This window comes from Sinohyriopsis cumingii, chromosome 13 (genome assembly GCF_028554795.1).
Source record: "Sinohyriopsis cumingii isolate HCF-2022 chromosome 13, ASM2855479v2, whole genome shotgun sequence".
NCBI classification, from domain to species: Eukaryota; Metazoa; Mollusca; class Bivalvia; order Unionida; family Unionidae; genus Sinohyriopsis; species Sinohyriopsis cumingii.
The window spans coordinates 59,331,573-59,348,103 of record NC_142973.1 but is presented as its reverse complement, the minus strand read 5'-3'; the positions used below and the strand labels follow the sequence as shown (position 1 = coordinate 59,348,103).

The following is a 16,531-nucleotide window of genomic DNA, read 5'->3' as shown; positions in this document are numbered from 1 at the left end:
GCGATATAAAACCTAAACACGTTGGATCAATCATATCCAATTTTAGCCATAAATGAACCATTACTATGAAAGACATTTTTATTTTAACCCCTATTTGACATTTCCTAGATGTGGATTTATTCCAAACGTAACAATCTTCGTTAGGCCGATATTCAGGAATAGGGGCCTACATATATGGGGGTATAACACAGGCTGTAAGTGGATTAAATCTTACGTCAACATGTGGGCCCTAATATCCCCCCCCCCTTAAACGATTTGGACATGGAATCTTCTCTGAGATTTTTTCACAGGAGCTCGTTTCAACCGAGAGAGGAGGTCCTGACAAAATTTGTCGAGAGGAATACGAGAAATAGGAAGTCTACTTATAAGTACCTGCTATGTGAAGAGGTGCTATATGAGTTGATTCTATCAATAACTTGCACCAAACTGAAACCCCGCTTGTGAGGTCTGATCATGTTCAAATTTTGAAATACACGAACCATTACTTAGAGCTTTGAGGACAACTCCTATTTAAAAGTGTTTAGTTAATGATGTGTTCCAACAGTACCAACAGTTTCAGGAAGCATATGTCCTACAACGGGCACGACATTCGCCTCTTAAAGGATTTTGACATGGACCCTTATTTGAAATTTTCCATTTAGGGCTATGCTCGACCCCTCCAAGAAGTATTGTAAACCAAACCCAGAGGAAGGCGAAATATCAGCATTGGGAGGAGGCCTTGAGGGAGACTAACAAGGACCCAAAGTTGCCGGATATCGGTGTCAGTGATTTATACCAAAATCGGTTTCCATAGTCCAAGTAAAGTTGATCAAGGAAGATCATACGCTTCACGGGTCGGAACGAAGCATATAAAATGTCAGCGAGGTGGTCACTCCACAAATTGAAAAGAAAGCTCTGACAGCAGGTGTGGTAAACATTTATGTGTTTATCGTGATGGACGTTGAGCTAAACATCCAGAATGACCAGTTTGTCTTGCCAATCTACTTGCCATTCCGGCGCAAAGAGCTGGATCACCAAGTAAACCCTCAGCAAGCGTCTCGCCGATCGCTTCTGCAAGCCGGCCGTGCCTTCACACTGCAGCGATATTCGTTGGCCGCTGAGGAAAAAGAGTTCTCAACCGTGAGCTTTTCTAAACATGCATTTAAGGATAATTTTGGTTTCGTCGTCTTTATCTGCACCACTTTTCACCCGAATAAAGGTTACGACAGGCTGTAGGCACGTGACAAAAATGATGAAGCGGTATTGGTGAGAATCTCTAGCCCTGACGCCCCAGTTGTGATAATCTACTCTCTTCTTCTGGAAAATGATTTGAGGGTACCACCACGCTGTTACTGCTGGATGACTCCGCCTTTCTTTCGTGTGTCTGACATAATGAAAAGGCTCTCAATAAATTGATTATGTCATTCGCCATACCGGAAACAGCGTCTCGGTCATTACCCAGACGAACAAAACTGTGATATGGCTTCATATAGCGTACTGTACTAGCCACGTTTTAACACATCTTACCTTAGCCTATCTTATACTTAGAGCTAAGCGTGCAACCAAACAACCAACAATATCGTTCCAAGCATTACAAGATCCGTGGCAGTTTATGCTGTTAAACACAAATAGACGAGATGTCAACATAAGTGTTGATAAATGGTTTTGCAGACTAATAGAAGCTGACAACTCAAGAGCGAGCGGCCACTAACAGCCATTCAAGGGGAGGGGGTACGGCAGGCGAAACATCCATCAAGACAAACAAACAAAGCGTAACACATCTTAATAACCACCTATCAGAGTTGACCGCTTCCGGCGCTGCAAAAAAATACCTTGGCTATTTCACATTTGACGGCGATGACGATGTTGCCAACCGCACTTGTCTTATGCAAATCTAAACCAGGATCCAGGATGACAACGTCATTGGGGATGTCTCTGTTTTGACTATATACGGTGCTGGTCAGCTGTTTTCTGCCAATCGACAATGCTGATCAACTTACGAGGATCTCAAAAATGACCGCTTCATTAAAATGTCTTTAGCCAATATCTGCGCCCACAGGAATTTCTTGTATGGATATACATTGTGCACCCACACCATCCTTGTTGCTGGCATGATCACCTACAAGTACGCTCAGCCAACAGCTCCCACTGTCTCTGCTGTTGCTCTACAGGTGCAGGAATTTAAAGAAGAAAAATAAAACGACACAGGAACTGACAAAGGAACCAACACAGGAACGTAAACAAGCTGCTATAGCTAAAAGTCCTGGTGTAGTGGACTCTGGTAAAAAGTTGATAGCTTTAATGAAAGAATGCCGCACAGTATCTAAAATCGGATTCAGCACCGTTTGGAATGCAGTGGAACTTCTACAAGCTTGCAAGCACCATCGAGGAAGTGGCTCTGTTCACTAAACCAAAAGTCGCGAATTCAGCAATAGAATCACTGAAACAGAAAATAGACTGCCGAAACGCATGCAAGCGTTGCCGTTGAGGTGGCAAGCAAAGATCAGAAAATATCACACGATGTTCTCTGAGGTGTTTTAGTTCCGGCTGCTGCAGGCCTCTTTTACCTCAACGAGCGCTTGCTTGACTAACATCTTGCTGAAAAAGATTATGAAGACGTTAGCGAAGTGTGTGTGTGTGTGTGTGTGTGTATGTGATTAGGATTTTTAAAGTAGCTTTAACAATTGTTCAGTCATATTGCTACGATGTCTGCAGTGTGGCAGTTTATAGCGATGTCTAGCACTGGGGCATCATGCCGCAGAGATGTAGCGTGATGTCCCACCCATTCCCATCTTCCTGACACCAGGCCGACCAGTGCTAACACTAACTTCTTAATGATTAGCGTCAAGCGAGGCAGCCGTTAGTACCATTTTTATAAGTTTTTGATATGGCTTGTTCCGGGTTCGAACCCACGACCTCCCTCATCCGAGGAGGATGCTCTCACCACTAGGCCACAAGAGTGGTGGCGTTGACGAAGACAAACACTAGTTCTACCTAGTGTTTGCTCAGCAAGCAGAACAACATAGGGATGAAACCTGAACAGCAAGCATGCTGATGAGCCCAGGTTCCTTACTTCTAAACACCATCGCCTGAGCTGCAAGAATATGAGCCGGTGTTTATTATCGCGTGCCTTACAGTTGTGGTCTTCGTGGATTACTAGTAACTTTAAGCAAAGCTGTTCCCTGATCCCACTGAACAAGATCTTTCTAGAAATCCTTTTCTCGCAGACAAGTTTATGGGTTGTAGCTCAAGAGAACAAAGACAATGCATACTTCACAGCGCTGGGCACGCTAATGAGCGACCATATACTACGGCCCGCAGGGTTAATGGACGAGTGTGGTAGCAGTCGAAAGGCTTGCAGAAGCTGCTAAGTCTTACAATATGGTGCCATTTGGTGACTCGGGAAGCAGGCCATGTGCCAGATGTACCAGCCTACAAAGTGCAAACTCTCCCAGTCGTAATTAGATGTTTCAGCTTATAACAAGGCCGATCTACTGATTTTTCCCGCATGACACAGTCGGTCACGATATGTGCCATACAAGGATGCGTTGACCGTAGTAGATGTCACTTGTCGCAACAAGGAGGCGAACCCTTTATCACCAATCAGGCTACCAATGTTGTCGACGCGTTGACATGTATCTACAAGCGAGATCATTAAAGTGGCCCAAACTGTTGTAGGTTGCCCTCCGCCAGGTGTTATTGGGCGCTGTGCCACAACTCTCAGGCAAGCACAACGTGTCAGGCGGGACAATACTGGTGTCAGTCGTGTGCAGGATATTGTGACGAGGTTCAACTCTGACCGTGCGGCTGTTCGTGCACAAGTACGCCAACGAGATGTTGTTTGCAGATAACGTGCGTGCGACAAGCTGAGTGCCTGAAAAGTGTAGCTGTAACGTGGCTTACATGCAAGAGACCTATTGATGTCATTGGTGAAATGGTTGGGATGGAGGTGCAAGCGCCATCTGTTTGGGCCACGTCTGGAAAAGCAGTGAAATATAACTCTTTAACTCAAATACCAGGTGTGATAACTAGATGCACCTGAAGACCCTGATGGGGGTCAACATCGAGCCTGCAATCCTCTGTTGCCATCTATATACCATCTTTTTTTTTTAGGTAATGGCCTTTGTTCAGAACACACTCAGCTACCACAATGTCCTTACCTATCACATCGTTCAACGAAGAAAATAACTTGCTGAGGTAATATCATCCTCCGCGGCCATGGTGAATTGTTGCTGTTCCTGTCATCTCGACTTTTAGCTGTTCCGACTGCATGTTTCGGCAGTCGCCATATGCCTGCATTACGATGCTGTCTGAGGTGATCCTTGGATTAGTGCCCAGGTGGTTGATCTTAGTTTTTGTGATTTGGTAGATGCCCATCTTATGGCCCTTATTGCATAACAGTGTTACAGTGTTGTGAAATTCAGTGATGGAGATTTTATTGCCGTCCGCGCAATGCCCTTGACCAGGCTGATCTTCATGCTGTCAACGTTCAGAATCATGTACATCTTGTAGCAGAAGCCAATGAATTAGGTAAATTCTGGCTAACCATCACACTCTTCTTTAAACTTGCCTACAACATTCTTGTTGGTGATGCTGTAGAGTGGGTCCTCATGTGAGTATTAGAAGTGAAATTAATTCTGAATGAGGCGGTAGATTTGTTATTAATTTAAAGGTGTGGCAAAAATGCTTTGTAACATCTTGAAGTAAGGTGAAATGATTATATTTTTAACATATTTCAGTGACAGTAATGACTTGAAAAAGCAACTCATCAGCATGAAAGTCAAAATACAAATATTTTAGACCAGATGTAAATAATGTTTTAACAAGGATTTGTGGATTTTTTAACTGTACCAAAGGGAATAGATAAGGAATCTGTGCAAAGTGCAATAGATGAAAAGATCTGAATCATTTACTGGGAATGTGCTGTGGTTTAAGTTGTATTGCTATATGATTTTTATTTTATTTTGTAGGTTCACTTTGTACAGATTAAATACTGTTACGGTTCTGATGTTTAGGCCTTGATATGAACTTGAAAATAATGCCAAAAAATCCTACAAGCAAAAAGAAGTTTGATACAAACAGTGCTCCATGCAAATAATTTGGTTTTTATCAACTCACACTTTTTCATTATCTTCAAACTGACCAATGTCTTTCTGGATTTATTCTCAATCTTGTTAGCAGTTTACAAATCAAGACATCTGTAAATGGATCCTTCTTTATTAATAAGTATACTGAACAAATTTTTCCATGTTCAAGTTTTAATTTGTTTGAAAGTAAACTGAATGCCTCTTTTGAAGTGATTTTTATTGTTTGCATTGCTAACTTTCTTCTACAATAATTTTAAATTCAAGCCATTGTCTTTTCTTGGCTGTTCTATTTCTGTGAGTTATAGTCGTTAATTCTGCTAAGATGTTTTCTGGTAGCTAGACCTTTTTTGCATCTTGATGATAGTGGACAATGGAGATAATGCTTTGGCATAATATTTGCTATGCATTTAAAAATAAGAAATAAAATATCTAATTGTACATTCTGTAGCAATTAAGTTACAATTCGTTCAATTAGTATATAATTTTGTACATTTTGTAAAAATTAGTTACATTGTGTGCAATTATTTGTGTTCATGTTAGCTTATAGTTATTAGTAAATTTTAACTATATCTAAATCCAACCCAATTTTTTCAAAATATTAAGCTAAATATTTTGAAGTGATCACTTTTACAGGTATCACGTGAAATTTGAATGATAAAGCAATTTTTTTTAGCATGTATTTAATAAATATGAATGATATAACTTAGTTAATATTCTGAAATAATTTAAGGAAATCTGATATATTTGTCATTGGTAATGATAACTTTAAGGTAGAAAGCAGCGGATTCAAGGTAACAGGCAATGGCTGTAAAATTTCTAAATTACTGTAACAATACATTACTGTTTTATTATTTTCCCAGGTTTTATATGTGGTCAATTTTAAAAAAAATCTACACTGAAGATAAAGATTATATGCAAATAACTACATTTGGTGGATGATAAGGATTAAAAGTGCTAATCACATTCTATTTTCTTGTCACTTTATTATTGTTTACCTTTTTATGAAGCAAATTTGTCATAGATATGTTCTAATTTTCATCCCTTTAGTAAAAATGACAAGAATTTTGTTACACAACTCATTTAAACTGCATTATGCATTATATCAGAGATAACAGTTATAGTAAAACCACTCTTTAAAGAAGCTGAAATTCTTTCAGTTACAAATATCTTGCAACTATCTTTTCAGAGTCTTCCAGATGGTGTTCAGTTAATAACAGGAAACAAAAGAGATGGGACTCTGTTAGAAAATAGATAACCGCCACCATGAGAAATACAATTATTTCATCTGCCTATTAGTCTCTGTCCTGGAAAATATTTTAACCATTTTAATGCTCCAGGTTGTAAACATTAAATGTAAAGATATGTCAATTTTATTATACTTTACATTTGTCCAAAATTCAGGCAATTTTATGATGCATGATTGTTAATCTTGCATGTTAACAGACAAGGGCAATTGCTTCTTCTACGTATGGCCTAAACTTGTTTTTTTTAGTTATTTCATCTGCAAGTAAAAGAAAAATTTATTCCAAAGTTATCAACAGTCACCATCTACCCAATGTACCTTCACTTCAAATATGCACTTTTTGGTGTTTCTTATGGGTATTTTCTTTCCAGACAGGAAAGCTAAATGTCACACATACACACAAACATGCACACAGTGAAATGACAAGAGATAGTGATTTTGTTGAATTTCACATGCAAATTGTTTTATAAGCATGAGCAAATTCTGTATCTGAGGGCTTACTATATATACTCACTTATAAGTCCAGTCAAACTACATGCCTTATCATAATGCACCGGTGCATTATGTGACAACAGATCTGGGTCTGTGCAGTTTGCTAACAGACTCGTCTTATTGGTGGGCATATATGGTATGTGATTTTGTTCCTACTTGATATTATCATTTTATCTGACATGTTGACAAGTTTGCAAATTTAATCTGATTTATGTGATTTTTACTTATTTTGTTGAAGATATGAAAGTATTATTAAAAAATGCTATTTTGCTTTGTTAGATAAAATACATACAAAGTAAGAATTTTTTAAAGTTTTATTTCCATCATTACAGCAAGTCAAACAGGGCATTTCACAAAGTACAGCATGACATAAATTCATTTGCAAATATTTACCTTTTGATACGATTTTTTTCGAAATGTGTATTACAAGCATTAAAGTGATTTTCCCCACTGTATTCAGCCTTGAATACTCTAAGGCCAATGCAAGCAACAAAGATCAAGACAGCATAAGGCACATGGACTCTTAGCCAATCAAAACTGGCACAATAAAGCAAGTTTGTGACTGTTTGTCACAAAACCTCAAGATAAAACTAAACTTGAAAGTTGTATCTGCATATCGCCTGGCCTGGAGATCATAAAAAGGGACCGATTAAAACAAAAACTCAAGCTCAAAAGGAGTATTATCACCAAGTCAGATGATCATAACCAGAGATCTAAAAACTCTGAAACTGAGTTTTCATTCACAAACAATCAAAAGTGATGCAACAGATACAACCAATCCAAAGTGATGTAACTGACATAAACCAATCAAAAGTGATATAACAGATGTAAAGTTCTTCTTAACTGGTTCACATAAAAATACTGTGCTAAAATTCAGTTTCAAAAGCTCTTTATCTCCAGGCTAGGGATTCTTCTGTTTGCTATACATCATTAACAGAATAAAACAGCAATGGACAAAGATACAACATAACAACTTCAACTGCAGATCTGGGTCTAGGCTTTTCACATTTTCCTACAGAAGTACCTAGATATAATATTAAATATGGTTTGAAAGACCTAAACTGAATGAGCTGAATGGATCTTAACAGATCACAATAGGTGACCATCATCAAGTCCCCTCTTCCATGGACAGCTATATTAACTGGCACTTTATGAAAAGGCTGTAGAAATGATTAATTTGATTAGTTTACCTGATAATATCTCAGAATACTCAGCACCACATAAAAATGTATCCTGTTATTAACCTAAAATACAATGATCTGGAGACACAGAAGTACAAACACTTGAATATTGTAAATAGATTAGAAATAACTTATGCAATTGTGGCTAATAGTGAAATGACACCAGTCTATAATCCAATGGCAACATTAAATGTGTATATCAGATATTAAATCAATATTTAATTTTCAACTATAGTTTCAACTTAATACAAAATGAAAATAACTTCATTATATATATATATATATATATATATATATATATATATATATATATATATATATATATATATTGCTATGTTGCTATGAAGTGAAACTTCACCCTGTAGGAAAGATGTCAATATAATATGGCCCATTACAAATTTATATTTAAATTAAAGGGTTTCTTGCAACACAATATCAGTGAACATTATTATATGCTGTATCAGACGGCTGTCAAAATCTGTATCATTAGATGTTAATATTGTTAACCACTGAATATGATGACCCTAATGCCGCTGTCTTGAAAACTGTCATGTAAGAGAAGACAAAAGTATAAGGGAGCATAATCCTTTATAAGAACAAGAATGAAAAACATTGTTAAAAGCGATCGTTCCTATTAAATACTACATATAGAGCAACAGAAACTAAGACTTAATGTTTATTCCAACAGTAAAAGCACAATAATTCTGATAAGATGCAAAAGGCAAATAGCAACATCTCCAAAAATAAAACCTGAAATGCAATGGCATCAATAAATATCACATAAAAACTTTCACAGATTATGTTCTTTACAAATATTTATGATTACAAATTGGATGTAAAATTTGCAAACAAAAGACAATGAATTACATCACAAGTAAAAACTGACAGGGGAAAGTGCTGATTAAAATTCTTTTTTCAAGAAAAAAGCTTTCTGTTGATTTTATATCAAGGGTCGTTGTAGAAATTAATAAAACTGTAATGATTTTACATACTTCTTTGATGATGTAAACAACAGATCAACTAAAAATTGTAATTACTGTAAAAATCAAGTTAATAGTAAATGAACAAGTGAAAGTACATGTGTATGCAGAAATAAGTGTACACAAGTCCTCTAATATGTTGTACCAAAAATAAAGGCATATATCTGTATTTTAAACTGCAACGAAAGCTAAAGAAAAATGAGCTCTTCTTAATATTATTTCATTCCTAATAAAATAATTAGTGGGACTAATTATATCTTTACATTTTCTTTCCTGAGGTTTTGTATTGCTACTTTCTTTTTCAAATCCGTCATCTCCAAGTTATATGCTGCAAAATCTGAGTGATAACGGTAAATACCAGAACTTTTAAATTATCTGTATCATGACATATTTCACAATAAAAAATTCAGATAACAAAATAACCACCTTTAAATTATAGTAATTTTAAAAGATAAGCACATAGATCTACACTTACTATCCAGGTTTTTATGGAATGAAAAACACTTTACAGACTCTTTCATTATTCAATCTCCATGCAACCTTTGCTAATTTTTAATCTGCGCCATGTTTCCATTCAAGCAAATGACATCAGTTTCAATATACATTTCAAAATTTATTCTGCAGATTGATTTTTTAAAAAAAACCTTTCCAACTGCTTACTTTATAAAATTGTTCACTATATTCAGCAGAAACCTGGGTATGAGACAAGTCATAATATAATAAATTCCCTTTGCTTTATCTCCAACAAAATTTTGAAGATTTCCTCAAATTTGAGGAATTTCCCAACTCCTTTTTTTTTTTAGAAATATAAATAGGTTTCCAGGTGTTCAACTTTAAAACTAAAATGTTATTTTGCATCCTTTCCATTATCGCTTCATCTGACACAAGTCCTGGTCCCAGTTCCAGCAAACATTTCAAAATTTCACTTCCAAACTGAGATTTCTGAATATCTATCTTATTGCTTTGTTTGGAAATGCGATTTTTTACTAAACATTATGCACAGTTAAAATGCAGTTAAAATATCCAATTTTCATGAAATTAGTATTGTTTTATCTTTGAAGAAAAGTTGAGGAATTCATCTGAGTTTCAAGAACAGAAAGTTTCCTAGGTATATAATTGTACAACTAAAGAACTATTTTTCATTTCTTGCACCATAGCTGTCACAAAAAACTTACAGTCTTAACTGTCACAAAAATCCTAGTGTTGCCACAAATGCTATATATGATATAATGCAAAATCTACGTTTTCAGGAGAAATGTAGAGAAATTAAGTTAAACTGGGTCATCATTGGTATTACTACTCATAGAAGGCAGTTGTACTTGTAAGCTTCCAGTTTTATTTTTCTACTATATATAATACCAAATTTTTACTTTTATATTATTGTTCTTACATGCTCATAGCAAATTTAAGAGACAAAATTTATATGTAACAAGACTGTTAACAGAAGAAAGTCTAACACCTTTAGAAAGTTCATTTGCAGTTTCCATACTACTGTATTGTTGTTGTTGTTGTTGGGTTTAATGCCATTTTTCAGCACATGATAGGCCATACATGGCGGCCAGTATTAATGGTGGAGGAAGAACCCGGGAAATCCCCGAAAAGAACCACCGACACTCAAGAAGCTACTGGCAAGCTTTCTCACATACCCACACTGGCCGAATCTGAGACTCGAACCCACGCAGACAGAGGTGAGATGGCAGTGATCTGTAACAAAGAGCACTTTAGACCACTAAGCCACTCAGGGCCCCCTATTGTATTGTATTTGCAGCTACTGAAACAACAACTGTAACAAAGTAACTTGTGAAAATGTGAAATGCTATCCATAAACAGCAACAAACGTTTACTCAGTTTAAAAATTTTGAACAATGATGTCATGAGGTTTTATCCAGAAAACAACAAGAAATTTGAGATTCGCTAACATTATTCACAGAATCGCATGATTTCCAAATTTGCTTTTGATGGGTCAACTCTCACAGGCTTTTTGTAAATGGCACATGGCATTATTTATTTATCAGATATATGTTGTGTAACATAATATATCTTCAAATAAAAACTGTACCTATAACAAACTGCTATCACCAGACATCATAAATATAAATACAGTGTCTAGTGAAACACATGCATTCTTTCATTAGTAGTATTTGCAATATAAGAATTCAAAACCAACCAATAAAAAATATTAAAAAAATAAAGAAATAATTTTAATACAATTTGAAAATTTTATAACAAAATTATTGATTTCAGCATGACAATTTATTTTTTACTGCAGTCAGAGTATTTTCTAGCACTAAGCATTATTTCAGAGCTTTGTGAAAAGAGACCCTTCTGTAATTTTACAAATCTACCTTAGCTGAATGTGTTGCGTAGCAGTAGTAAATAAGACAGTTGTAAACATTATTTTATTTTTATCAGCTGCCATATATGGTCAGAATCCAGATCTTGTTCAACTACCTATTGTAAATCATTAAAAAGCTTAAGGAACTGTAACAGTGATTTCTGTGCTCACTGTTGGCATACACTAGAAAAGAAAGGTGGATTCATTTGGCATTTGAAACATAACTACACATACATGTGTACAGATCTGTTAATTTTGTTTAAATGCATGTGCAGTTGATTAACCATTTCCTTGGCAAGTGCCTGTTCAATCTTTGTACATTTCATTAAAGAAAATCAGACTGCCTCAGTGGCCTAGTGGTTAGAGCATCTGCCTTGGATGTGGCAGATCACAGGTTCAAACACCCAGCCAAGTCATAACAAAGACTTATAAAAATGGTACTAGCAGCTGCCTCACCTGGTGCTCAGCATTAAGAGGTTAGTGTTAGGACTGGTCATCCTGGTGTCAGGATAATGGGACTAGGTGGGACATGATGCTACATGTCTGCGGCATGATGTCCCAGTGCTAGATATCACTATAAACTGTCACACTGCAGACATCATTGCGATATGATGACCAAAAAAAATTTGAAGCTACATATAAATCCAACACACACACACACACACACACACACACACACACATTAAAGAAAATCAGCATCAATTATAGTCAGTGCAACTGCATGCTCCTTTCAGTATTAATGAAAGATAAGCAGAGAAGACAGCAAAATGTTTCTGAATGCAAACAACTTAGAAAAATACATGGAAAAGCAAGTTATGACACACTGAGGAGCATTATAACAAGCTGAAAAGCACAATAAAAAAAAATAATTTGTTCTTGGAAATAAAGGTAGGGCAGTGGGACCCTCTCTATACATCAACTGGAACATTACTTAAGTAGTTCATTTGCCAACCTTCTAAATTTATTGCTTGGAATGGAACTGGCCTAGCTAAAATAGGGGTGAAAAGCCAAAATTGTTGTCAGACTATGTACGTGAGAAATAGGAAATAGGAAGAGCGTAGGAAGAGAGTCAAGCTAACTTCTTGTCAGGATATACATATTCTAACTGACATCATGTGACACTATGTACATTTGTCATACTGAAATGTCCATGTATCTGGCATGTGTGATGGAAATAAACCTGTGTTGAAAAGAATACATTTTATCCAATGTTATCTTTAAAGGAGTGCTACTGTATGATATGAAGAAAAAAAATACAAAATTCCAGATATCTTTAGGGGATTGTAGTCCTTGTAAAAACAAAACTTTTTAACCCATAAAGTACTGTCAAACATTGGGGTATACAAAATCAAAGTCAAACTTTCACATTTTGAAAAGTGTCAGATGTTTTGAGTTTATAAATAGCAAGCAGGAATAAGGTATAGATATTCAAACTACTTTGGTAACGTTCATATAAGATGATGATTCCATGTAAACATTATCGTGACAAAGACCTACATCCCAGAAGAAGAAAGGTCTTTTGTGGAAAAACCATCTGTAGAGATGGGATTAGCTTTACGCAGGAGATGGCAAAAGACTAAATAGCTGAAATACAACAGAGAGATTTACTTCCTTATCCACTATTCTAAAACTGTGTATACAAACTTCTTTAGTTCCAGGAGAATACAGTACTATGTATTTGAATTCTTATCCCATTGGTACTAGCAGTGGATACTCTTTAATTATGAATTAAATTAATGTGAAAGCATAAACATCCATTCATGCTCTTTGTGTCTAAGGTTCACAGATTGATTCGTCATGTGACCACATTACATGTTGACAAGCTCTGTTTTTAAATGAGGAAAGCCCTATGTATGTTGAAGTTTGACCATCTTTAAATGTGATTTTCAGCCTTTTTAGATTGAACACAAGGTTATATTCAACATTTTAATCTAACAGAAAATATGAATGCAAAGTAGAATTTTTTAAAATTTTATGAGATATAAACTCCTTTAAGTAAAATAATTATTTATTTCAGCTGTGGGACCTTTTTAAAAGTGGGATATATCATTGTTTTATTAGAAATGAGAAATTTGGGATCATTTTAATTCAATTGAGGTAATTTGGGGTTTTAAACTGAATCAACTTTGTTCTAATTTCGCCTAAATGTACATGTCCAGTTCATGCAACTTTTTGTGAAATATCATATATCATGAATTTTGATATTGATACACTTTACCAAAACTTTATATCCTTTAAAAAAAATCAGCTTAATGGTATCCAAAGTTGGATTCCAAGGCTGGCTTGCATTCTGATAAAAAGAACCTTTGTCTTTCATATCCTGTTGGTAAGTTCAAACAATGAGTTTACATATCACTGCCAGTTGTGTTTATTCACCACCCATGCTTCTATTTGCTTGGCATCTGTAGTCATAATTAACACAAATGGGCATTGATGTCTGCAGGGTAAATAGTATACACACCAATAACTTGTGTTCTTCACATAAAAAGATTTTCAATATGGCTTCTGTGGTCACCATATTGGATATCGAATAGACACCATTTCCATTTAGGCCCAGTGAGATATCAAAAGAAGACTTTCAGTGAAAACATGAGACTTTTATAACAATCCATTCAGGAGGAGTAGTAATAACATATATTTGGTTCAAACATGGAGGGAAAAAACAAAAAGCAGTTATGTTGCAGTGATAACTGACACCCAAGATTTAAATGCCTGAAAGGTGCACAGTATATGAACTGCAAATTTTGCATGCTTTGTGAGAACTTTTTCATATTTAACAACTGTATCACATATCTTCGCCTGTGTACATTTCAAGTAAAATATGATACCATACAAATCTAGAGCACTGCAAACTTGTGTAGTCATCAGCATTACTCACTTTCATATACGAGGCAGAAAAAAACACCCAGTGAAATTGTCCAAAATGAAGAATGCACTAAGAATATGTTCTGGAAATATACTTTATGTTAGAATATTTAAAGGATATTTCAAAATCTGAAAGTTTCCCTGTGATAAGGGAAAGTGTAACAAATACATATACATCTATGTCTGTACAATAATATATATTATTAATTATAATGGAATTTAAGAGTCTCTTTCATGCACTCTTTGGTGATATCTGAGATTGCACGAGTCAACAAAAGTCTTACCACAGACTTCACACACATAGGGTCTTTTTCCACTATGAACCCTCTCTGTATGGTTTTTCAACCGACTTGTGTGAGTAAACATCTTATTGCACTCCTTGCATTGAAATGGTCTTTCTCCATTATGAATCTTAAGGTGAATTTCCAGTTCTGAAGCTTGTGAAAATGTCTTGTTACACTTGTCACACTGATGCGGCCTAGATCCTGTGTGAATTCTTATATGTCTATAATGCTGGGCTGCACTTGCAGACTCTTTTCCACAGTCTGGACAACTGTAAGGTTTCTCACCACTGTGAATTCTTGCATGAATAGTCAGATCATTGGCACGCGCAAATGCCTTTCCGCACTCTGAACACTTGTATGGTCGTTCACCACTGTGAATTCTGTAATGGCGGTCACGGTAGCATGCGTAAGGAAATGTTTTTCCACAGACGTCACATTTATACAATGTATCCTTATCATGATGTTCTTTCTGATGTTTTTGTAGAAGTTTTGATGTTTCAAACTGTTCATCACAGACCTCACATTTTAGCTTATCTCCAAAATGGATTCTCTCATGAATGGCTAGGTAAGATGGATATTTGAATGTCTTATTACAGTACTGACATTTAATTAGTTGTTGTTCTTGCTGCTCATGTTCTTTCAGAGCTTCACCATGGACAAAGGCCTCCATCTGAAAAATGATCAATTATCGGAACAAGGATATTTTTAATACATTTTAATATTTTATGCACAAAGCACACATTGAAGAAGCAATAAAAAACTTGAATTATGAGTGAATTAGATGTAATGAAGTACTACACTAAACATCATAAGAAGTATTCTGGTGAATAACCCATGTCAATATGACTTTCCATTCAGGAGCAGTTGCAATAACAACATTTTTAAGATGGCCATTGTGGTGACAATATTGGGAATAAGGTTGGTCACATTTTGATTTAGGACCATCATCAGAAGTCTTTTTGTTAAAACCCATGTAAATACAGCTTTCCATTTAGAAGGAGTAGTGACAAGATTTTCAAGATGGCCATGGCAGTCATCAGATTGGCCATATTTTCATTTAGGGCCAACTCGACATCACAAGAAATCTTTTTGTAAAAACTTTATGCGGATACAACCATCCATTCAGAAGGAAAAGAGATAAGATTTTCAAGACAGCCACTGTGGTGGCCATATTGGATGTCTGCATGCTACCATTTTCATTTACGGTCAACAATACCATGGGATGAATTTGCATGTAAAGTTTCATGGAAATCATCCAAGTTGTTTAGGAGGAGTAGCAATAATAAGCTTGTGCTAACATATGAACACACAACAGACCATACCATAAGCTCCTCTGGTTTATGAACAGTAGAGCTGAAAAAGTACTTGTACCAGACTAGTGCCCTCGAATATTTTACTTGTCTGACTTTGAAAATGAATAATCCAGGATGTTAGGCTATGGGATTTCATTAGCTCTAGATGTCAAGGAGCACACTGAGTAGTCACCTTCAGCCATTGATGATACTGATTGGGATTTAGGGGCTGATATCACCTATTCATTAAAATCTGAAAAAATCTGCAGCCAATCTTGCACATATCTCTATACATTTTATATACTTACTGGTATTTCTAGCAGCTGTGGAAAGATTTGCATGCAGCAAAATTGCAGATTTTAATGAACAGTTGACATCAGATCCACATATCGTCCATTAGTATCAACACAGATTTTTTATTTTTTTTTTTTATTGGACTATCATCAGTTCTGACATGACAGGAACTGCTCATATTGCTAAACACCATACATACTATGTAAGATGACCTCACTAATTAAACAAGAAGTACAACTCAGCTGTGCAAGTCTGTGCTGGTGATGGTAAGAAACTTATATTTATAATGAACTGATTAAACAGACCTTGGAAAAGTCACGCTGAAACTAGCATAAGCATTTGTAATAATAGTGTATGCCGATATGCTAAAAGCCAGACTAATAAGGAATATAACTAGCTTCCTTGTTTATTATCTAGCAGATTTAGTAGTAAAATACCACAAAAAAAATTACTTTGTATAGTCTATGTTTGATAAATTTTAATGCATTTTTAGGAAGGA

General features: G+C 35.7%; 1 protein-coding gene across 1 annotated transcript in view; it reads right to left on the bottom strand.

The window, feature by feature from the left end:
• Positions 1 to 7,101: 7,101 nt before the first annotated feature.
• LOC149785663 (uncharacterized) overlaps positions 7,102 to 16,531 on the bottom strand; it is a 40,950-nt gene continuing 31,520 nt past the window's right edge. The window contains exon 6 of the mRNA XM_089979492.1: positions 7,102 to 15,116. Coding sequence (XP_089835618.1) covers positions 14,382 to 15,116 — 735 coding nt within the window. The 3' untranslated portion in view covers positions 7,102 to 14,381. The remainder of the gene's footprint in view (positions 15,117 to 16,531) is intronic.